Genomic DNA, 24,143 nt, shown 5'->3' on the forward strand with positions numbered 1-24,143 from the left:
GAGTTGTGTATGTTGGTAACCAAGATCAGTCCTACATAATGTGAATACAAATTCAAAGGAACAAACTGAAACTGAAACATTTCGTTAATTCCGCAATGTGTGACAATTAAACAAGGTTGCTTGCCATTAAAAACTTGGGCAAATAGCTTCATTGGCGTTCTTATAAGATTAAAGAGTTATATAAAATAGGTTGAACTTTTTGTAGCTCCCAGTCACAAGTATGTGTAATAAATGATGCGATTTTGTTTAGACTAATCAAACAACTTGTACCAACAAGCAGTGGGTTTTGACGATTCTTGGCTGGTGTACGTGATTTGGTTTTCGGTTGGTTGTGTGCATTAAGTCTGTTGGGTTTAATCCACTTGTAGTACACCGAGTCGTTTTCTTGTACCCTTCATGCACTTTGGTGTACTCTTAGGACTCTTTTGAAATCTAAAGTGCAATATTTGTAACTTTAATATTCCATTTGATATAAAATGGAATAGGTCTTTCAACTTTGGTTTTAGTAGCCTGCGGACAGTATGGCTATTTCATGGTTATGCCGACATTACCAGAGTGGTAAGTATTGAAGTAAAGTTATAGACCATGACAAACAGACCTATCTACTTTTGGACAAAATTGATCAGTTTTGGGAATCTCATTAAGTTTAACTGGTGAATTTTGGGAAAATTCAACGAAGAAAGACTCAAATTTACCTATGCTTCTAAATTTCCCCAAAATTTTACCCAGGGCTAGGATGCTTCTGAACATTTATATGAATACGAACACCTACTGTAGCATCCCTTAGGGCGATATGTTTTCATTTGCCTGGAAGCTGTCTCCAACTATTTAAAAGCAACCTTTCATTTTGCAGCCTGATTTTCGATTGTCAGGTATATAACTTCCCGACGTTAGTAAAAAATATGGCGTACTAATGTACTGTACTAAACTTTTCAGGTATATCGTGGCATGGCTCCTTACAGAATTGTGTTTATTCGCCATGGAGAGAGTGTTTACAATGAAGAAAATCGATTTTGTGGTTGGCATGATGCAGATCTTTCAGGACAAGGTATCACTGAGGCTAAACAAGCTGGCCAACTTCTACGCCAAAATCACTTCACCTTTGATATTGCCTATACAAGCGTTCTAAAAAGAGCCATCAAGACTTTAAACTTTGTCCTTGATGAACTTGATCTTAACTGGATACCTGTGACAAAGTGCGTTATTCTGGCTTTTCGTATTTCATGTTGTATTCATGTATTTCATGTGCATTTGATTTTCATCCACCTCTTCAAAATTTTCAAATACAAGTTAATGATATTGTCAGTCATCCTGTTGGGTCACGAGATAAATATCTAAAATAATTGCACATTTCATAGCTAAAATCCACTAGAAACCAGCGAACAGTTACGCCCAGAAATTATGGATTTCGTTTACCCACTTATCCATATTCGGTTCTTTCCAACGTAAGCATTATATTCCCTCATTACGGCAAGACAAGAAAAATACTTGATGGGGTTTGCGAAATATAATACATATCATTGTCTCTCCTACGACTACTTTCAGATTAAAATAAGGGAGTTAGTAAGATATCAACACTTAGTTGACAATTAAAGTAATTAAGACTCTAAATCAAGTAGTTCCCACAACCGAAATTAATGTTATTTAGTAGTCTCCCATCATTTCGGGACTGAGTAACTTTAGATTCTTACTAGCAGTAATAAAACTTATATTTCTCGGTCACAGGTTTTGTTTTGCGCTCGTCAAACATAGCGAAAAGAACGAGAGACTAATTCTAGAGTTTGACGTAGGATACCAAGTAAAAGTAACAGTTCGATTATTGTAATAGTTATTCTGAAAAGATTGAGTTTTTAGACATCGATATGACATCAGTTTGTAAGACTTACTGAGTTTTGCTTTCAAATGTATGCAGTCGTTCTTGTTAGATTCCAAATACCTTCACATTTATGTATCTGTTAGTCAAATAAATAGTATGCTAGAATATCATTTTCTTATAACCTGCAAAAGACCATCTTATGATGTTTGTTATAGAGCTTTTAAGAGCATAACTATGTTACAAATAACTTCTGATTAATACTCAATATTTAATTCTCAAAAATATCGATTAGCTAACAACATGCTACTCAAACTTAAAATCTGGTCATCCTCGTTATCGGTCGCTTCCTAATTCTCCGGTCAATTTTCACTCACCGAGTGTTCCGTCCGTATCAGTACTAGTATATCCCCCGTCCTGCTGCGTATTCATTTAAACACAAACATTGGTACATGGAGGCACCAAATATATATGCTCCATGTAGGAAGCAATTTCCTACAGGTGCAACTCTAAGTTATTCTTTAGACTGTCGAGCCCAGAGTCTTGGTTTCGCCAAAGTCAGAACAAGTAAGCTATTTGGCCCAATAAACCTTACCTGTTTCGAACGGTAACTTGGAGATAGGAAAAATGAGTCAACAAGGCGAATATTGTTTTAAAATGAATATAAAGTTGTGATTGGTGGATAAACAAGACATAGTCGTACAAGGTCAAAGAAAGTTAATGTGGTGTTGAGCGTTTCACTTTATCATCGGTGTGTTCGTTTATCGATAACACTTTACACGTCATATAAATCATTTGATTTTTGTGAGGGCTGGAATATTACCCGGGTGCCCAAACCGAAGCAGATAGTTTTCTTAGGAGAACACTCCCCGAGCCTTTGACCTAGAGGTCTAATCTACAAGGCAGTGGAGCACCATTAGGATATGCACTCCTATGGTAGCCGGTGACCAACAATAAGTTCATACGCTATTTGTTTCTTCAGGATCCTGGAGCCCATGTGCACCAGTCCGGTTAAAGCGCCGGACATTTGCTTTTCGCCCTCTCAATTTAGCAAACAACACCCCTGCCGCGAGAAGTCAGTGAGTAGGACTTCCCTGGCGGTGGTTGTATGCACGTGGCTATGTGAGAGCATTTCGAGAGAGAGAGAAAGAAAGAGAGCAGACTCTCCTCACCCTCGGCCGTATCAGGGTATTTGGGGGCGTATACTCAGCTGAACCACTGTTATTCCTGTGACTCGAAATAATACGAAAAACGGACTAATATAGATTTGCCGACTTCAAATACATATTAAAACATGTCATCATTAGGCTGAAATGCACATTTATATAGTAGTATTTACGTATACCTAATATTCCTACATAAGGACAAATGAATAGTTTTTGTAGAAACACTGAATATAGTCTACCTAGACTAATAAATAGAATGAATTAACAAAAGATTGTGACCTAAAATTGCGTTACCTTTTCATCTTGTCATATAGCGGAGGTCGCTCCGGTCTCCTGGTTCATTTTTACCCACTATTCCACTGAACACAAAGTTTCTTGTTTTAATTTCATGTAAGCTTACCTCCAGAATAAACCAAAGTACACTCGACAAGTTTTATTTTAAAACGCTGACATCATGTGTTTTCCATTTACTACAGAACATGGCGTCTAAATGAAAGAATGTACGGTGCTCTTCAAGGTCTGAATAAGTCTGAAACTGCTGCCAAACATGGAGAGGAACAAGTTAAAATATGGAGACGTGCTTATGATATACCTCCCCCTCCTGTTGACATTTCAGATCCTCGCTTCCCCGGTAATGAACCAAAGTATGCCGTAAGTATTTCTACTAAAGATATTGACTGAAGTTATTTTATTTTTATTTATTTAAACACATAAATATTGGTACAAGGAAGCACCAGATAAATATGCGCCTCACAAATCTCATTCGATTTGTATGAGGGCTGTGATACTGCCCAGGTGCCCAAAATGAAGCAGGTGGTTTTCTTAGGGGGCCACACCCGGAGCCTTTGACCTAAAGGTCTAGTCCACAAGGCAGTGGAGCATCGTAAGGAGATGCAGTCTCATGGTAGCCGGTGACCAACAGTTGGTTCATACGCCATTCGTTCCTTCAGGATCCTGGAGCCCATGTGGACCATTGGTTTGGAATCAGGGTTTTCCAACTCCCCTAGGTGGATCCTCCACATCCACCAACCCGGTTAAAGCGCCGGACATTCGCTTTTCGTCCTCTCACTTTTGTGAACAACGCCGGTGCCACGAGAAGGCAGTGAGTAGGACTTCCCTGACAGAGGCTATATATTCGCGTGGCCATATGAGAGCATTTCGAGAAGGAGAGCAGACTCTTCCCACTCTCGACCGTACCAGGGCATTTGGGGGTGCGGTTGCTACACTTGGTTATGGAAATCATATATCTGGTTTTATCCTGATTCATAAGGATCTGTTTATGTAGTAACTGTTTTTCAAATTTTTCGTAAGATAATGAAGCTAACGAAGACTTAGAAATGACCTCATTTAAGTACGGACGTACTGTCGACCGCACAGTTCAGATTCTGTTCACACATTAATCTCAAGTCCTAAATATTCAAATGATTTCAATATAATATTGAAACCTAGTTACTAGCTTTAAACCTTTCATGTAGCTTACTTACTTACTTACGCCTGTTACTCCCAATGAAGCATAGGCCGCCGACCAGAAATTTTTTCTGGTTAGCGTTTTTTAGCGAGTCGGTTTTCTACGGGATGGGGTCGCTAACCCCATGCCCAACCCTGCTCCTTTACCCGGGCTTGGGACCGACAGTAGCCACCGGAGGAGCTACAGGCGGAGATAGTTTCATATAGCATGAACATTAAATTTATCTATTATAAGTTCGATCAGAAAAGTTCTTACTTAAAATACCATTTTGTGTCCTTTCTGGGAATATATATGATATACTTAACAGTAATTTTTGAAGCTCATAAATGTTAATCACAGTTTGTACGATCATAACATACTTGATATATGTGCGTGATAAACAAAGCTCAGCATTTAAGAATTTAATTTTACTGGCGATCGCTTAAACTCCGCCTGTAGCTCCTCCTCCGGGGTTACTGCCGGTCCCAAGCCTGGGTAAAAGAGGAGGGTTGGGCATGGGGATAGCGACCCCATCCCGTAGAAAACCAACTCGCTAAAAAAACGCTAACCAGAAAAAAATATTCAAACCATTTAAACTCTGCCCTAGAAGTAGAAGGAATAATTATGATGTCTCATGATGAAAGCCGAGTTCCTTCGAAGTCATGAGGCCGATGCACCTTCTTACAACTAGAGCGACAATTTTTATAGGTACATGGAATGTCCGGACAATGTGGGGAACCGGAAGAGTCTTCCAAATTGCTGCAGAAATGAGAAAATACAACCTGGAGGTGCTTGGAATCAGTGAAACACATTAGACGCAGATTGGACAACAACGACTATCTTCAGGGGAAATTCTGTTATACTCCGGTCATGAAGAAGAAAATGCTCCACATACACAAGGAGTGGCATTAATGCTGTCCAGAAAAGCACAAAATGCACTTATTGGATGGAAATCTCATGGACCAAGGATCATCAAAGCCTCCTTCAAAACAAAGAGAGAGGGCATTACAATGAACGTCATCCAATGCTATGCGCCTATCAACGACTACGATGAAGACGCTAAAGACCAATTCTACGATAGGCTGCAGTCGATCTTCGAGAAGTGCCCAACCAAGGACCTGACCATTCTGATGGGAGATTTACATGCCAAGGTTGGAAAGGACAACACTGGATACAAAGACGTCATGGGACGACATGGACTGGGAGAAAGGAACGAAAATGGTGAGAGATTTGCAAACCTATGTGCCTTCAATAAACTGGTCATAGGTGGCACCACATTCCCACACAAAAACATACACAAAGCCACTTGGATTTCACCAGATCACACTACACAGAATCAAATCGACCATATCTGCATGAACAAAAAGTTCAGGAGGACGATGGAGGATGTGAGAACCAGAAGAGGAGCTGATATAGCATCCGATCATCATTTGCTGGTCGCCAAGATGAAACTAAAACTTTAGAAGCAGTGGACAATGGCGCGGACAACATCACAAAAGTTTAATATGGCCTTTCTTCGAGATGCTGACAAACTCAACAAATTCAACATAGCCCTCAGCAATAGGTTCCAGGCCTTTCATGATCTACTCAATGGAGAAGGAACTACCATGGAGAGCAACTGAAAAGGTATCAAGGAGGCAATCGTTTCAACATGTCAGTAGGTTCTGGGCCAAAAAAAGCACCATCACAAGGAATGGATCACTGTTGGTACACTGGATAAAATTGAAGAAAGGAGGAACAAGAAGGCAGCAATCAATATCAGCTGAACAAGAGCAGAAAAAACCGAGGCACAAGCCGAATACACAGAGGCAAACAAGCAAGTGTAAAGGAGCATCAGAACCGACAAACGTAAATATGTGGAAGATTTAGCAATGACAGCGGAAAAGGCTGCAAGAGAGGGAAACATGAGACAACTGTATGATACAACAAAGAAACTTGCTGGAAATTACCGTAAGCCAGAAAGACCAGTGAAAAGCAAGGAGGGCAAAGTAATCACCGACATTGAAGAACAATGAAACAGGTGGGTAGAACACTTCAAAGAACTCTTGAATCGACCAGCTCCACTGAACCCACCCAACATCGAAGCAGCACCCACAGACCCCCCAATCGATGTTGGCCCACCAACAATTGAGGAGATCAGCATGGCTATTAGACAAATCAAGAGCGGCAAAGCAGCGGGACCAGACAACATCCCGGCAGAGGCACTGAAAGCAAATGTAGCAGCAACTGCCAAGATACTCCACACTCTCTTCAGCAAGATTTGGGATGAAGAACAAGTACCAATAGACTGGAAAAAACGACTTCTGATCAAGATACCAAAGAAAGGCGATCTCAGCAAGTGCGACAACTACAGAGGCATCACTCTTCTCTCAATACCTGGAAAAGTCTTCAACAGAGTATTGTTAAACAGAATGAAGGATTCCGTAGACGCCCAACTTCGAGATCAACAAGCTGGATTTCGTAAGGATAGATCGTGTGCCGACCAAATCGCAACTCTACGGATCATTGTGGAACAATCAATTAAATGGAATTCATCACTCTACATCAACTTCATTGACTACGAGAAAGCATTTGATAGCGTGAACAGGACAACACTATGAAGACTTCTTAGACACTACGGTGTGCCTGAGAAGATAGTCAATATCATACGGAACTCCTATGATGGACTAAACTGCCAAATCATTCACGGAGGACAACTTACCGACTCATTCGAGGTAAAGACCGGTATTAGGCAAGGTTGCTTACTCTCACCCTTTCTCTTTCTCCTGGTGATCGACTGGATCATGAAGACGTCAACATCTGGAGGAAAGCACGTGATACAGTGGACAGGCAGGATGCAGCTTGACGATTTAGACTTCGCAGATGATCTGGCTCTTCTATCACAAACGCAACAACAAATGCAGGAGAAAACGACCAGTGTAGCAGCAGTAGGTCTCAATATAAACAAGGGAAAAGGAAGACTCTCCGATACAATACAATATGCACCAATCAAATTACACTTGACGGAGAAGCTTTGGAGGATGTGGAAACCTTTACATACCTGGGCAGCATCATTGATGAACACGGTGGATCAGATGCAGATGTGAGGGCGAGGATCGGCAAAGGAAGAGCAGCATATCTGCAACTGAAGAACATCTGGAACTCAAAACAATTGTCAACCAACACCAAGGTTAGGATTTTCAATACAAATGTCAAGACAGTTCTACTGTATGGGGCGGAGACGTGAAGAACGACGAAAGCCATGATTTAGAAGATACAAGTGTTTATTAACAGTTGTCTACGCAAGATACTTCGGATCCGTTGACCAGACACTATCAGCAACAAGTTACTGTGGGAGACAACAAACCAGATTCCAGCAGAGGAAGAAATCAGGAAGAAGCGCTGGAAGTGGATTGGGCACACTTTTAGGAAATCACCTAATTGTGTCACAAGACAAGCCCTCACATGGAATCCTGAAGGTCAAAGGTGAAGAGGAAGATCAAAGAACACATTACGCCGAGAAATATAGACAGACATGAGAAGAATGAACAAAAAATGGATAGAACTAGAAAAGAAGTCCCAGGACAGAGTGGGTTGGAGAATGCTGGTCGGCGGCCTATGCTCCATTGGGAGTAACAGGCTTAAATAAATAAATAAATAAAAATAAGGTGATCGCTTAACTGATGAACTAGGAATATTTTCTATACTTTTCAATCACATACTTCAACTAAGCAAAACCCATTGGATTGTGGCATACACAGACAAACATTAAGACCCCTTGTTTAGACTTTCCAAACACACGCATGCGATACTGCTTTTGCAAAGTGTCATTTGATTTAAAACTACTGTGGTTTACCATTATGTCTTGAAACCAAATTCATTGAAATTCTTAGTCTTTTCATGTAGTGCACGTATTCTCATGTTATCTGTATCTTAATGTGCGGCGAAAATAATGCTTCCTGCTTTAACCTTAAAAGCATTCCGGAGCCTTATCATTCTTATTTAAAATAAGCATACACATATCTTATATCGTCAATGAACTGTTACGTTCTGTACTTGATTACGGCAGAATACGACATACAACTAACGGCACTCGAACGTGTAGAAACCAACAGTCGCAAATCGAAAAATGGAAGAAGCAGGGGAAGAGATTGTTGGGTAAGAATAAAAAATGTACAGAAAAACATGGGTAATTGTGGTTATTAGTATTGGCTATAACATCCTTACAGTTCGGCCAATCCTCAAAAAGCAAGTTGTGCTATTGTTCAATCGTAGCATGCCACGCAGGTACTCTGAAATTTTCTATCAGGTTCTGATTAGATGGAATCTCTTCGGCTCCAGTAGAGCCTCTAGTGGCTTTGTCACGCTTCTCAAAGCCGTCCCGACATGAATAATTATCTGCAAAGGACATCGTTAGACTGTTAGTGACAAATCTCCACACATTTTATTTGTAAGCGAAAAATCGACAACTACAAGCTAAAAATAGCAAGTTGGAGTATATGGTTTTCCCTTTAAAATCCCGGATTATTTTTACTGCCAGAAATCACAAGATTTTACACACTGATCTTTATTTTGGTGTCTAGATATGATGGAATAAAAGAACTGGTCATCATTCGGCTCTGTTCTTCTTTATGACATCCTTTATAAATAGCGGATATTCGTAAATTACTAGTATCCCATTATAGATGTCTTCAAACCATTGCTCATATATTATGAAACCATCGTCTTAGCAACGCAATGGTTAGACAGTAATAGGTAAGTATGGCAAATCGATTTGTGAGACAGTATCACAGCCTTCACATAAATCAATGATAACTACCACTGGCCTCATTGTTATTGTATGGCGCATATGTATTTGGTGCTCCCTTGTACTAATGTTTGTGTTCAAATAAATAATCTTTATTGACTGAGATGGTCAAGACATGTATTGTGTATCCCCATTCACCAGCTACCTCGACGCTCAGTAATAGCTGGTGTAGGGCCCTTAAATGCCCTGATGCGTCCGAGGGTGAGGAGAGTCTGCTCTCTTTCTTTCTCTCTCTCTCGAAATGCTCTCACATAGCCACGTGCATACAACCACCGCCAGGGAAGTCCTACTCACTGACTTCTCGCGGCAGGGGTGTTGTTTGCTAAATTGAGAGGGCGAAAAGCAAATGTCCGGCGCTTTAACCGGACTGGTGCACATGGGCTCCAGGATCCTGAAGAAACAAATAGCGTATGAACTTATTGTTGGTCACCGGCTACCATAGGAGTGCATATCCTAATGGTGCTCCACTGCCTTGTAGATTAGACCTCTAGGTCAAAGGCTCGGGGAGTGTTCTCCTAAGAAAACTATCTGCTTCGGTTTGGGCACCCGGGTAATATTCCAGCCCTCACAAAAATCAAATGATTTATGTGGCGCATATATATTTGGTGCCTCCATGTACCAATGTTTGTGTGTTGACTTAGAATACTCCGACGACATAGTTTTATTTGGTGAAGACGCTGACAAAATGCAGAGTCTTCTGACCACTACAAGCAACTATGCAGGCATGTTCGGGATGCGATTCTCTCCCTCTAAGTTCAAAATGTTACTTCAGGATTGGGTTGCATCGACACCTGAACTAATGATAGGGAGTGAAGTAGTTGAGCGTGTTGACCGCTTCACTTATCTTGGGAGTCTCATCAGCCCTTGTGGTCTGGTGTGTGACGAAATCTCAGTACGGATGTAGAAGGCTCGTCTAGCTTTCGCCAACTTGCGTCATTTATGGCGTAGGCGAGATATCCGTCTAGCAACCAAAGGACGGGTTTACTGTGCAGCAGTTCGTTCCGTCCTACTTTATGTCAGTGAAACATGGCCGATAAGAGTAGAAGATATTCGTAGGCTACTAGTATTCAATGATAGGTGTCTTCGAAGCCTTGCTCGTATATCCCGGGACCACTGGGTAAGTAATGCAGTTGTTAGGAAACGGGTACTAGGTAAGGATGGCAAATCGATTGACGAAGTAGTGAAACTTCATCAGTTGAGATGGCTGGGACACGTGTTACGTATGCCTAACCACCGATTGTCCCGACGTGCAATGTTTCATGGTGTAGGAGTAGGTTGGAAGAAAGCTATGGGCGGCCAGACCAAAACGTGACATAAATCCATGAAGTCGCTGACAAGTGGACTGAGCCATGTTGGTAGGTGTAGACTACCTTGAATGATATGGCTCAAAATCGTTTGCAATGGCGAAGGTGCATCCACTCTTTGTGTTCTCCCAAATTCTAATCTTCTGAATTCTTCATGTCGCTATCTTTTTTTTCTTTCAGAATTTGTTTCACTGAATTATACTCCTTGAATAACATCTTCAAACCCTAATCTTTCCGATTACTGCTTATACTCTTACTACTTCTACCACAATGGGATTTGAATCGACAACTTCATCTCTGTGCTAATGTGGTATGGCAACTGGAACTAATGTACGTATGTACGAAGTTCTACGTTGTGACTGACTGTTTGTGTGTTAAATGAAGTCCATAAAGACACTGACTGTTACAGTAAGTCAAGTAGGTAGACACAGAATCCCAAGTATAATCATTTAAGCTTATGTCCACTTTTCCTATTTTTATCCTTATAATCATGTTTTGTAACTCCCAGTTTTAAAGCATTTACATCCTCAATAATGTTCACCCATCGTTATTGTTCTAATATCTGTGTAATATCCACTAAACCCAATCGGGTTAATACAATAAAAAGATCAGGCAAACAACGCAGAAGTATTAGGTGATAGTTATTAATATATCTTTTGTAAACTAACTACACCATATAGTTAAGTAGTAGTTAGTTAGTTAGTTCATCAGTGTGTTGTACTTTGCTCCAACATATATCCTACTTTTGATTTTTCAGCATTCTTTTATCAATCAAGGTTTTTAGGTGTTAAAACTGTGTGAAAATGGCAACAAGGCATCCATTAAATAAAGCTGTTCAGATTAAAGACAGTATTTTAGTTTAGTTTCTGTTTGCGAATCACGAAGTCTGTAGTTGTATAAATTATCTGATTCTGTAACTCCCAGATCTTATCAGGCACTGATCAAAATCCATGATAATGTTATATCAGTTTTAATTTACTGTACCCAAAAAAGCGGCGTGAACTATCTCAATAATTAGGACCTCCTAGGATTTTCTCACGTCAATTGCTTGTTTTATCAGTTGTGTTTGTATTGGCGTATTATTTTCTATCCTCGGACTCGCAGCAATTTTGTTTTTCTTCATTAGATACTTTTCTATATAAACCTACATTACAAAGTTCCATGAATTAAATTATAGTGATTTCACCTGTTCATTTTGGAACCCCGGTCTTTGGAGCTTTAACATACTAATATCTAGCCTCCATATAAGCGTAATTTAAAGCCTTGCAACTTAAACCTACACTGTATCACTATTTTTAGTGATAAAAAGCATTATAACTGTATGTTTGGAAATATACTGGCATTTGTATACTTCATTCATTATGATCAAAGTTGAGAGAGAACGTAAGTCTTTACAGTCTTAACCAGAGGGATTCGAGATTTCTCACTTTTTTTATACTAGCTACTGCATTTTGTGCCACTTATTTCTGCTTTTGTTATTCAGTTACTTTACTGCATATATACATGACGCAAACTTGATATTATTTAAATGATTGATTTCGTTTTCAGTTACTTGACTCTTCCTGCATACCACGTACTGAGTGTTTAAAGGACACTGTTCAACGTGTACTGCCATTTTGGTTTGATACTATTTCTGCAAGTATAAAGGTATAAACATATTAAATTTTATATTTCAAACACAATCTTTGTTTAACCAGTTTTACATTTTCTGATGTTATCATTCTCTTTGAAAGCTGGAAACTCATTATTTCTTCAAACGTTTAACAATCGCTTCAATCGACTATAAATTAATCTGTATTTCAAAAGGTATCGATTAAGTATGATACAATGTAAATAAGATTACTTACATTTTGATAAACAATTCAGGATGATTATAGTGAAACTAGGTTATGTCGAATTTAACTGGAATATTAGGTCACGGTGATATTCCTGTAATTTGTCTGGTTTCGTATTATAGTATCTAGCGATTGCTTTCTGAAATGTAGGATTCTAAAAATTGTAAGGCTGTATTGTAAAATGGTATTATCTGGAAATCAGAGTAGCTGTGTTCGTTAATGGAAATGTATTTAAGCCTTACTTGTCACTCGAAAATCAAATGTTCATTCTGTGACCAAAACACTTATATTATCTTTTTGATAGATTAACCTACATTGATTGTGTAGTATCAAGTTAGCAGATCTGTTAATATTATTCGAGATCAGCTTACTCATCAAAATAAACTTAAATCCAGTATGTGTTCGTCAGTCCAATAAAAAATTCAATTTTAATCTAAAAAAAAATTCTAAAACACTTAAAGGTCTTCATAAAAGAGGTTTGATCAACATGTCATCCTTTCTTTGAGTTTTTTATGTTGATTAGTCACTAGTTAGTTATTACGACTGAGTTGTATCTTGTTTCTACTACGACTGGTAATCTACAAATGTAACATCTTGACGCATTACAGTTAGTCTTCACTAATAAAATTTCATAATGATCCAGCTCTGAAACTAGTTTTATTTTCGATGACTTGGACTTACACAATTTATTCCATTGATAAATCTGGCTTGTTGTTCTTGCTTTGTCAAACTTGTTCATGTGATAAGAACCTCTTCCTGGAGGTTTCGGGCCTGTATCTCATCCATCCGCTTAGTAACAGGATTTAAATATTAAACTGATCATTTTTATTTAAAATATCAAAAAGCGGATATCATCGATGTTTTCACCCGATAAAGCTCAAACTTCATAACTGGACTCAACCCTATTTTACTCGTCGGAGTAGTTTAGATGGTTAGACGTTTTTAGGCAGTTGACAATAACACACATTTACCTAAATAAGGACTTTTTAATATTATCAGATTTCTTACTTATTTTGTACTGTATTTGACTGGGTTTGTAGTTCTTTTTACCTTCCTTCTATAAATTTAGAGACGCGAACAGGTTCTGATTGTCGCCCATGGAAACAGTTTAAGAGCGCTTATCAAGTACTTGGATAATACATCTGATTCAGATATTGTGGAACTCAATATACCCACTGGTTAGTTTGATGTTTATGTTTTCCAGAATGACATGAATAAATATATTGCTGATAATTTTTCTAGTAATCTCATCAAATGGTTTTTGCGAAGAAGTTGACCCGTTCTTGTATCTTCTCGATTTTTGAACATATTTGGTATTATGGTTATTAAATGTCAACGATATGTTACGTATGATACTTGTGAAAGGTTGCTGTTGTCATGATAAATAGTTTAAAATATCTTCATTCTTTTTGAAAATTTACTTGAGTCTGTCCGAAAATTTTGAAATATCTTTTGACTCTCGTTGCCTGTTTGTTTCAGTGTGTAAATAACTTGTAACAATATTCTGGGTTCTGTTTTTTATCAAAAGCTACTCTTTTATTGACTTCGTAAACTAAACAGCTGGTAATGCGCTTTGTATTACAGTGTATCAGGAAACTCGTATACTAAAGCACTAAACGATGTTTGGGAATTAGAATCAGCATTCGTTAGTTATAAACTAATCGTATTAGATTCGTGAAACACGAAGACTAATTGTTGCCTTTATATCAAATGGCATATTTATCGTGCACATAACATATTTGTATTTTGAAACCTGTAGACGAGTAGTCACGTAGGAGAAAAAAATACCCAAAATGTCTTTACTAACCTTCTATATTCTCGTGATATTACGTAATGAAATTGTTTGAGACATTCTAGAACTGTCTCTATTGTCGTTTATAAGATCTCTGTTAAAACTTTAATTCTTAACTTCATTTACACTCTAAGTTACAGTAAGATTTCAAATCACTAAATTTGTCAACTTGTATGTAATTGGAGAGAAAAAACAAAACAGTCGAGTCATTGTATTATGCAAATATTCCCGTTTCACGGTTCAAAAAATGGCACATTAAAATATCAAACCAATACTGAATAACTTGTTCGACAAAACCATAAATAAAGAGCACAATAAATGCAGTTGGCATGAAAAATTGGTTGATGAAGTAGTTCCGGTTTTTATAGAGGTTTGGGCTTCCTCAACTTGACATGACTCATTAAGTTCATGAAGAAAAGGTGGATTAGCTAATGCTATGAGTAATGTATAACAGGTGGCTAACCTTGGAAGTTTTATTAGCCTAATTGTACTATTTCTTGATGAAGTTAAATAATATCTTCTACTGCACTGACGTTCAATGTATTTTGCGTTTTCTAGGTATTCCACTAGTCTATGAACTGGATGCGAACTTGAAGCCAACCAAACACTATTATCTTGCCGATGAAGCGACAGTAGCAGCAGCAATAGCACGTGTGGCGAACCAGGGAAAAAAGAAATGAAGCGAATAATTATCATTATCGATAATTTCTTCATTATTCATCCATCCATTAATATTTAACACATGTTTTGAATAATTTTAGTCATCTATAGCTTTGAGTAATGAACAGATACTCTGATCGTCCTTACTCATAATCGTATTGTATGAAGTAAATATTTTCCTTTATAGCGTTTGTTTTATAGGTTATAGTTATGATAAGATCAATAAAAATTATTGAAAATGTACCAGGATTGTTTGTAGTAGGGATTAGGAGACTGTAGGAAATGTTATTGGAATTCGATGTAAATCCATATCAATGAATGTACAGTATATTCTATTTAGATGATGGAAACGATGTGTTGTTAAGGAGGAGTTTGGTAGTTATTTTTCTGTTCGCACTAATCACCTCCAAGAACGAAACATTTCCAATAAAATAGCTCAATCACCCAAAAAATTTGTATAACAAGCAATGGTTGTTATTCATCCTTGTATTCAAATCTGAAACAGTTTGTTTCATAGGTTGTACTTATATTTCACTGCGAAGTTTCATGCACATTCCCCACAATTTTTACTCGAATAAATCGGGAATGACATTTAAACAGGATAATGTACCTTAGTGGATCCACTTCAACCGCGTATCCCTTCAAATATTACTAATAACCATTCAAAAAATAAATAGGTAGGTAAAGTGGTGATTGAAGAGATAACACAAAATATGGATTGATCATAAGTAATATATCTGAATGTGTCGGTAATATTCGTATATTGTTTAGGAATTCTCACAAAATTATGACAAATGAAGAAAATTCCAATACGTTTTCATCACACCCGAACTATCGATCAAACGAAATAACCGAGTTTATATCTAAAATACATTGTATGGATTTAGGATTATTTACCAGGTTTGTTAGCTTTCTTTGTGTTGAAATGACTACTAGGTGATGTATACTGGACATGGATTTTCAGCCAAATCAAATCGTGAAGTTAAAATTGTACGTAAAAACCAGTCAACGTAGGTGGACAATAATAATGTATTTATTGACCAGGTCAGTCAAGGGTGACGTAACATGCTAATTAAATGAGCAATAATAAAATGGTGTGAATGCTGTCTAAACACAACAAAAATGTCAACATGTTTGGAGGAGACGTCTAAGTTATGCAAATATGATGGTAAATGTGTGCTAGTCTAACGGGATCTTATATTTCCGCTTATTGAACCTTACTAAGATAAATAAATATATATTTATAACAATCTACTCAATTTATTCGAAATTATCAAGTCAAACCTTGGTAATGATACCTACTTCCTAAGATGAGGTTACATCCTGTTATGTATCCCCAAAGTTCGGTAGTTTGGTCCAATGCCAATGTGTTAGTTCCCTGAGTCATTTCTTACTTGAGAAATCTTCATTTACCTACTTTAAAGAAAACTTGAACGTTTCTCATTTTATAGTTATATCCTGCGTTCTAAATTTGATTTGAGGTCGAATTTCATAATCCATCTTTCTTATTATAAAGTGAACTCCGTAGTTATGTACTCATAAAATTCTACTTATTCAAATACAAATCTCGTTCACTACATTTATTTCTTTGTTTCGTTACCGTTGTCTCTTAAATGTTACTTGTGTTCTGTACCAAGACAGTGTAAAGATGGTATGGCATCTATTTGTGAGCTGTTATGGGATGATGTTAAATTGGATGTATCTTGTGCAGTAGTATCCATAAAGATTAATATATTCTATGGAAATCATAAAGGTAATGAGTTTACGGCTTAACACTAGGAAATGGATAAAATCGATTTCATAACGTTACACACCGTTAAAATTATGGGGTAGCAAAAGGTAGCTCACTTAATCCTTTCCTTGTTGATATATTCTTGGCTAACCCTGAAAAGATCGAGCTTAAGGGAGTAACTGAGAAAATGATGTATTATGCGAATTATTTTGACGGTACTTTTATTACATGTAATGATCAACAACGCTTATTAAAATAAATTACCAGAGCACTGAAATGGGATGATAAATTCCACTTTCTTGACATTACCATACAACAAAGGGAGGATAGTACAGTTCAACATTCAGTTTATCGAAAAGATACATGGGATGGTGTTTATCTAAATCTTAACAGCTTTTGTCTGATTAGTTACATATCAGAACGAAACGGATATGTAGTACCGATACACAGGTGAAATTAATGAAAATTAAAGAATGTTTAAGGAATAATGGATATACAAGGAAATGTATCAAGAAATAAGGGATATGTGAAAGCGAAATGCCCAAGAAATTACAGCAGGAAAGAAACACCTTTTCACTACAGTTGAATCAAAGGTGACGATGTTGTAATGATAATAAAGCGAAGCTTAAAACCACACTTTATAGGACTCATCTTACAGCCAAGCGGATTATTCTGTACGAACACAATATATTCCTTACTCCGGTGAAAATTTGATAGATAACCCTTTCATGTTACAGCCAACTGATCATACAAATTTACATTTACCTATCAAGCAGTTGCATTGGTTGAACAGAAAGTGATTTCAAGAAGATATCCTAAAAAGTCTCAGGTCAATCAGAGTAATGGATTTTAGCAGTGGTATTGCAAGACATCTGTGACAAATGACATTAAGTTGATAGACTGAAAACTTCCAACATCAATCGATACTCAAACTCACCGAAGCAATAGTCGTCAGTTGACCTAGGTCGGACCTAAGTATCCAAAAGGAAATAGTTGCAAATCTTTCTTCACAATGGTGACATTATCGCCAGTTCAGTACATCATTCTTGCAGTTTGTTCTCTTGTTTTAAATACATCACCAAATTTATAAATATTTTTTGACTGAGTGGTCTCAACTCATGTTATTCTTGATTGCTATTAATTTATATTCAACAACTTCATTATATGATCAATTAGTTATTTTACCTCTATAATTTCTTGTTACTATGTTGGATGATTCACAATCTCTCACGTATTATAAGTATTCGAAACACTATGTGCCTTCAAACTCATCGCTCAACCACTTATAAATATCTACACTTCACAATAATTTTGATTTCTCGAAACATAGGTTAAAAACAGCTGAAGAGAATCTTACTAAATGAAATGAATTCATATTATCTCTGTAACACTTTATTCTTCCTTTCTTCAGGATAATAAGGGAAAATATGTACTTACTAACTTACATCTGTTATCCCTGGTACAGAAGCATAGGTCGCACAAGAACACTCTCCATCCAACCCTGTCCTGGACAATCCTTTCCAGTTAACATTCATCCTTTTCATATCCGCTTCTATTTCCCGGCGTAATGTGTTCTTTGGCCTTCCTCTTTTCCACTTCTCTTCCGGATTCCAAGTTAGGGCTTGCCTCGTGATGCAGTTTAGTGATTTCCTCAATGTATGTCCTATCCACTTCCAGCGTTTTTTCTTAATTTCCTCTTCATCTGGAAGCTAGTTTGTCCTCTCCCACAGAAGGCTGTTACTGATGGTAACCGGCCAATGGATGTTGAGTATTTTACGTAAACAACTATTTATAAATACTTGCACCTTCTCGACGATGGTTGTAGTGGTTCTCCACGTTTTAGCTCTGTTCAGTAGGACTGTCTTGACGTTCGTATTGAAGATTCTCACTTTGGTATTAGTTGACAGTTGTTTTGAGTTCCATATGTTCTTCAATTATAGGAATGCGGTCCTTGCTTTGCTAATCCTCGCCTTTATGTCTGCATCCGATCCTCCTTGTTGATCAATGATGCTTCCAAGGTACGTGAATAATTTCACATCTTCCAGGGTTTCGTCATCAAGTGTGATTGGGTTGGTGTTCTCCGTGTTGTATTTGAGAATCTTGCTTTTCCCTTTGTGTATGTTGAGGTCTATTGATGCAGAGGCTACTGCTACATTAGTTGTCTTCGTCTGTATTTGTTCGTGCGCATGGGATAGAAGGGCTAGGTCATCTGCGAATTCAAAATCGTCTAATTGATTCTGAGATGTCTATTGTATTCCGTGCTTCCCATCAGATGTCGAGGTTTTCATAATCCAGTCAATCACCAGAAGAAAGAAGAAGGGGGGAGTAGACAGCCTTGTCTGACTCCGGTCCTTACTGGAAATGCATCTGTCAGCTGTCCTCCATGCACTACTTTGCACTGTAGTCTGTCGGATGAGTTCTGGACAATGTTGACAATCTTCTGAGGAACTCCATAGTGTCAAAGACGTTTCCATAATGTTCTGCGGTCCACGCTGTCAAACGCCTTCTCATAGTTAATGAAGTTGATGTATAGTGACGAATTCCACTCAACTGATTGTTCAACAATGATCCGTAGTGTCGCAATTTGGTCTGTGCACGACCGATCCTTGCGGAATCCAGCCTGTTGATCTCAAAGTCGAGCGTCTTCTGCGTCTTTCATCTGGTTCAGCAACACTCTATTGAAAGCTTTTCCTGGTACTGACAGAAAACTGATGCCTCTGTAGTTCTCACATTTGTTCAGATCTCCTTTCGTTGGTATCCTGATGTGGTATCCTTCTTTCCAGTCTGTCGGTGGCACTTGTTCTTCCTCCTAAATCTTCTTGAATAGAAGTTGAAACATGTTTGCAGTTACTTCAATGTTTCAGCTGGTATATTATCAGGTCCTGCTGCTTTCCCATTCTTGATTTGTCTGACGGCCATCTTGATTTCTTCGGTCGTTGGTGAAGTGACAGATATAGCAAGGTTTGTGTGTGCTGCTTCGATGTCCGGTGGATTCAATGGGGCTGGTCTATCCAACAGTTCGTCGAAGTATTCTACCCATCTTTTCCTCTGTTCTTGAATCTTCGTGATCGTCTTCCCTTCTTTGTCCTTGACTTGTCTCTCTGGTTTACTACATTTACCTGCTAGTTTCTTCGTTGTATCATATAGTTGTTTTATATTCCCTTCCCTTGCAGCTTTTTCCGCAATCGTTGCTAGTCCTTCCATGTATTTCTGCTTGTCGGCTTTAATGCTCTTCTTCACTTCCTTGTTTGCTTCTGTATACTCTGCTTGCACCTTGACTTTCTCTGCTCGTGTTCGACTGTTGTTAATTGCTGTCTTCTCGTTCTTCCTTTCTTCAACCTTGTCCAGCGTTCCCATAGAGATCCATTCCTTATGATGATGCTTGTTGCGACCGAGAACCTCCTGACACGGCGAAGTTAGTGCTTCTTTGATCCATTTCCAGTTGTCCTCCATCGTAGTTTCTTCTTTCAGTAGATCCTGTAAAGCTTGGGACCTGCTGTTGAGAGTTATCTTGAATTGATTGAGTTTGTGAGTATCTCGAAGGAAGTCCGTATTGAGCCTTTGTAATGCTGTTCCCCCAGTTGTCCAGTGTTTCTTTAGCTTCAGTTTCACCTTGGCAATCACCAGCTAGTGGTGACCTGAAGCTATGTCAGCTTCTCTCCTGGTTCTCACATCTTACATTGTCCTTCGGAACTTTTTGTTGATACAAATATGATCTATCTGGTTCTCTGTGGTGTGGTCCGGTGAGATCCATGTAGCTTTGTGTGGAAATATTGTGCCGCCTATAACCAATTTGTTGAATGCACATCTATTTGCGAATCTCCCCATTTGCATTTCTCTCTTCTAGTCCATGTCATCCAATTATATCTTCATATTCTGTGTTGTCCACTCCGGCTTTAGCATTTAGGTCTGCCATTAGGATGGTGAGGTCCTTTCTTGAGCACTTAGCTATGATTGATTGCAGCCTCTCATAGAACTGATCTTTATCGTCGTCGTTGCTATCATTTGTGGGTGCATAACGTTGGATAAAATTCATTGTGATCCCCTCCTTTTTTCTTTTGAATGATGCATTGATAATTCTGGATCCATGAGATTCCCATCCTACAAGTGCATTTCGTGCTTCTCTGGACAGCATTAGAGCAACTCTATGAGTGCTTGGGGCATTTTCCTCTTCGTGACCGGAGTGCAGCAGTATCTCTCCCGTATCTAGCCTTTACTGACCAGCTTGTGTCCAATGAGTTTCGCTGATCCCAAGTACTGCCAATTTGTATCTCCTCATTTCCATTGCTATTTGACTGGTCTCCCACATTGTCCGGACGTTCCATGTACCTATAAAAGTTTGTTGCTCTGGTTGTTAGGAGGGGCATCGGCCTCGTGACTTCCGAAGAATCTTGGCTTTCATCATGAGGCGTCATAATTCTTCCTTCAACTTTGAGGGGAGAGTTTAAATGGTTCGAATTATTTTTTCTGGTTAGCGTTTTTTAGCGAGTTAGTTTTCTACGGGATGGGGTCGCTAACCCCATGCCCAACCCTCCTCCTTTGTATGGGTTTGGGACCGGCAGTTACTCTAGAAGAGCTACAGGCGGAGTTAAGGGAAACTGTGTGAATGAAACAAAATCAATGTCGACCTATTTTCTAATTGATGCATCACGTCTCACTCAATGGGTTTGCAATAATCGTATTACCCGATCACATGAAGCATAATAGAGCAAAAGCTTGTGTTAATCTGAATTTAGTTCCCTATTTATTTTTTATCACCAATAAGATTAGCATACGAGAAAATTGAATCTCATCCCAGCTGTTCGAACTGCCCTCAAAACTTGCTTATTGTTGTAACTTGAATTTTCCCATAAATATTGTTATTTTGTTTTGTTTGTCGCACATTGTGGTTCATATTGTTCTTATTTTCATTCTTCGGTCACAAGTAAAATAACTAATAGTGAAACGTTTAAACTGGTGTTCGTGTGGCTATAATAATTATTATCCCATTTCCGATAATAACCCATTGCTTGTTGTGACCTTGTGATTCAGTAACGACTATCTAAAAATTGCGTCACATGATCATTGAGTGACATTATCTTGCTCCAAAAAAATACTAAGCTTCATTAACTGTCAGTTACTAATTAATTAGTGTTCTTAAGTTAACATTTTGTCTTTATAAAATGTCAGATGCGAAGTCTTCAGATCTGTGACGAGTACACTGATTGTTTAAACGATAGCTAGTTCACAGGTGATCTCCAAGTGAAAAATACGATTCACTGTTAGTTAATCATTGAACCGAAGATATATATACAAGTAATAACAGGGTCGTTAGCTGAATCCATTTCATTCTTATATACATAAATATCGATTATATCTCACCCAACGCATAAGTGATTGCAGAATAGGAGCTTTTTCGGTCATCGATAAATAAATACATGATTTCAGTTATCGAGCCTAATTAACTAAGTTAACTCATAAAACATGGCAAACAACGTTGTCTTATGTTAACTTCTTTTTCATTACCTGCTCAGTGAATCAGTTGGAAGATGAACCAAATTTATAATCTCTACTGCCTTTAGAGCGACCATTTAAGTTTAAATCAGTTTAACAACGCCACTAAGTGGAAAATTGCTAAAACGAATAAAGAGAAAGATGGACCCCTAATATTTTGCAACGTAATGGAATACGTATTTTTGGTGAATAAATAACGTTTGAAAGTTAACATATATAAGAAGTACTCTTCACTTAAATTGGTCAGTATAACTGAATACACAATTTAGTGTAAATAAGAGGTTTAGGTCGTGTCAACAGTAGTGTTTTGATCAGATTATATGACCACTTGAAAATATCCAAATTCGTTAAATTGTTGTAGAGAATTTCGTTTTATTGGACAACAAATTGGTTATAGGCGGCACAATATTTCCACACAAAGCTACATGGATCTCACCGGACCACACCACAGAGAACCAGATAGATCATATTTGTATCAACAAAAAGTTCCGAAGGACAATGTAAGATGTGAGAACCAGGAGAGAAGCTGACATAGCTTCAGGTCACCACTAGCTGGTGATTGCCAAGGTGAAACTGAAGCTAAAGAAACACTGGACAACTGGGGGAACAGCATTACAAAGGCTCAATACGGACTTCCTTCGAGATACTCACAAACTCAATCAATTCAAGATAACTCTCAACAGCAGGTCCCAAGCTTTACAGGATCTACTGAAAGAAGAAACTACGATGGAGGACAACTGGAAATGGATCAAAGAAGCACTAACTTCGCCGTGTCAGGAGGTTCTCGGTCGCAACAAGCATCATCATAAGGAATGGATCTCTATGGGAACGCTGGACAAGGTTGAAGAAAGGAAGAACGAGAAGACAGCAATTAACAACAGTCGAACACGAGCAGAGAAAGTCAAGGTGCAAGCAGAGTATACAGAAGCAAACAAGGAAGTGAAGAAGAGCATTAAAGCCGACAAGCAGAAATACATGGAAGGACTAGCAACGATTGCGGAAAAAGCTGCAAGGGAAGGGAATATAAAACAACTATATGATACAACGAAGAAACTAGCAGGTAAATGTAGTAAACCAGAGAGACAAGTCAAGGACAAAGAAGGGAAGACGATCACGAAGATTCAAGAACAGAGGAAAAGATGGGTAGAATACTTCGACGAACTGTTGGATAGACCAGCCCCATTGAATCCACCGGACATCGAAGCAGCACACACAAACCTTGCTATATCTGTCACTTCACCAACGACCGAAGAAATCAAGATGGCCGTCAGACAAATCAAGAATGGGAAAGCAGCAGGACCTGATAATATACCAGCTGAAACATTGAAGTAACTGCAAACATGTTTCAACTTCTATTCAAGAAGATTTGGGAGGAAGAACAAGTGCCACCGACAGACTGGAAAGAAGGATACCACATCAGGATACCAACGAAAGGAGATCTGAACAAATGTGAGAACTACAGAGGCATCAGTTTTCTGTCAGTACCAGGAAAAGCTTTCAATAGAGTGTTGCTGAACCAGATGAAAGACGCAGAAGACGCTCGACTTTGAGATCAACAGGCTGGATTCCGCAAGGATCGGTCGTGCACAGACCAAATTGCGACACTACGGATCATTGTTGAACAATCAGTTGAGTGGAATTCGTCACTATACATCAACTTCATTAACTATGAGAAGGCGTTTGACAGCGTGGACCGCAGAACATTATGGAAACGTCTTTGACACTATGGAGTTCCTCAGAAGATTGTCAACATTGTCCAGAACTCATCCGACAGACTACAGTGCAAAGTAGTGCATGGAGGACAGCTGACAGATGCATTTCCAGTAAGGACCGGAGTCAGACAAGGCTGTCTACTCCCCCCTTCTTCTTTCTTCTGGTGATTGACTGGATTATGAAAACCTCGACATCTGATGGGAAGCACGGAATACAATAGACATCTCAGAATCAATTAGACGATTTTGAATTCGCAGATGACCTAGCCCTTCTATCCCATGCGCACGAACAAATACAGACGAAGACAACTAATGTAGCAGTAGCCTCTGCATCAATAGACCTCAACATACACAAAGGGAAAAGCAAGATTCTCAAATACAACACGGAGAACACCAACCCAAT

The 24,143-nt window shown here is 38.5% G+C and overlaps 1 protein-coding gene across 1 annotated transcript; it reads left to right on the forward strand.

Annotated features, from left to right (window-relative positions):
- Positions 1-281: 281 nt before the first annotated feature.
- Positions 282-15,044, forward strand: Smp_096760 (phosphoglycerate mutase). Its single transcript, XM_018797061.1, has 6 exons — positions 282-305; positions 937-1,196; positions 3,456-3,630; positions 12,065-12,163; positions 13,421-13,529; positions 14,702-15,044. Exons 2-6 carry the CDS (start codon positions 949-951, stop codon positions 14,821-14,823), a joined length of 753 nt encoding a protein of 250 aa, XP_018652140.1. The 5' UTR covers positions 282-305; positions 937-948; the 3' UTR covers positions 14,824-15,044.
- The last annotated feature ends 9,099 nt before the right edge of the window (positions 15,045-24,143 follow it).

Source organism: Schistosoma mansoni, chromosome 4 (genome assembly GCF_000237925.1).
Source record: "Schistosoma mansoni strain Puerto Rico chromosome 4, complete genome".
In the NCBI taxonomy this organism is placed as follows: domain Eukaryota; kingdom Metazoa; phylum Platyhelminthes; class Trematoda; order Strigeidida; family Schistosomatidae; genus Schistosoma; species Schistosoma mansoni.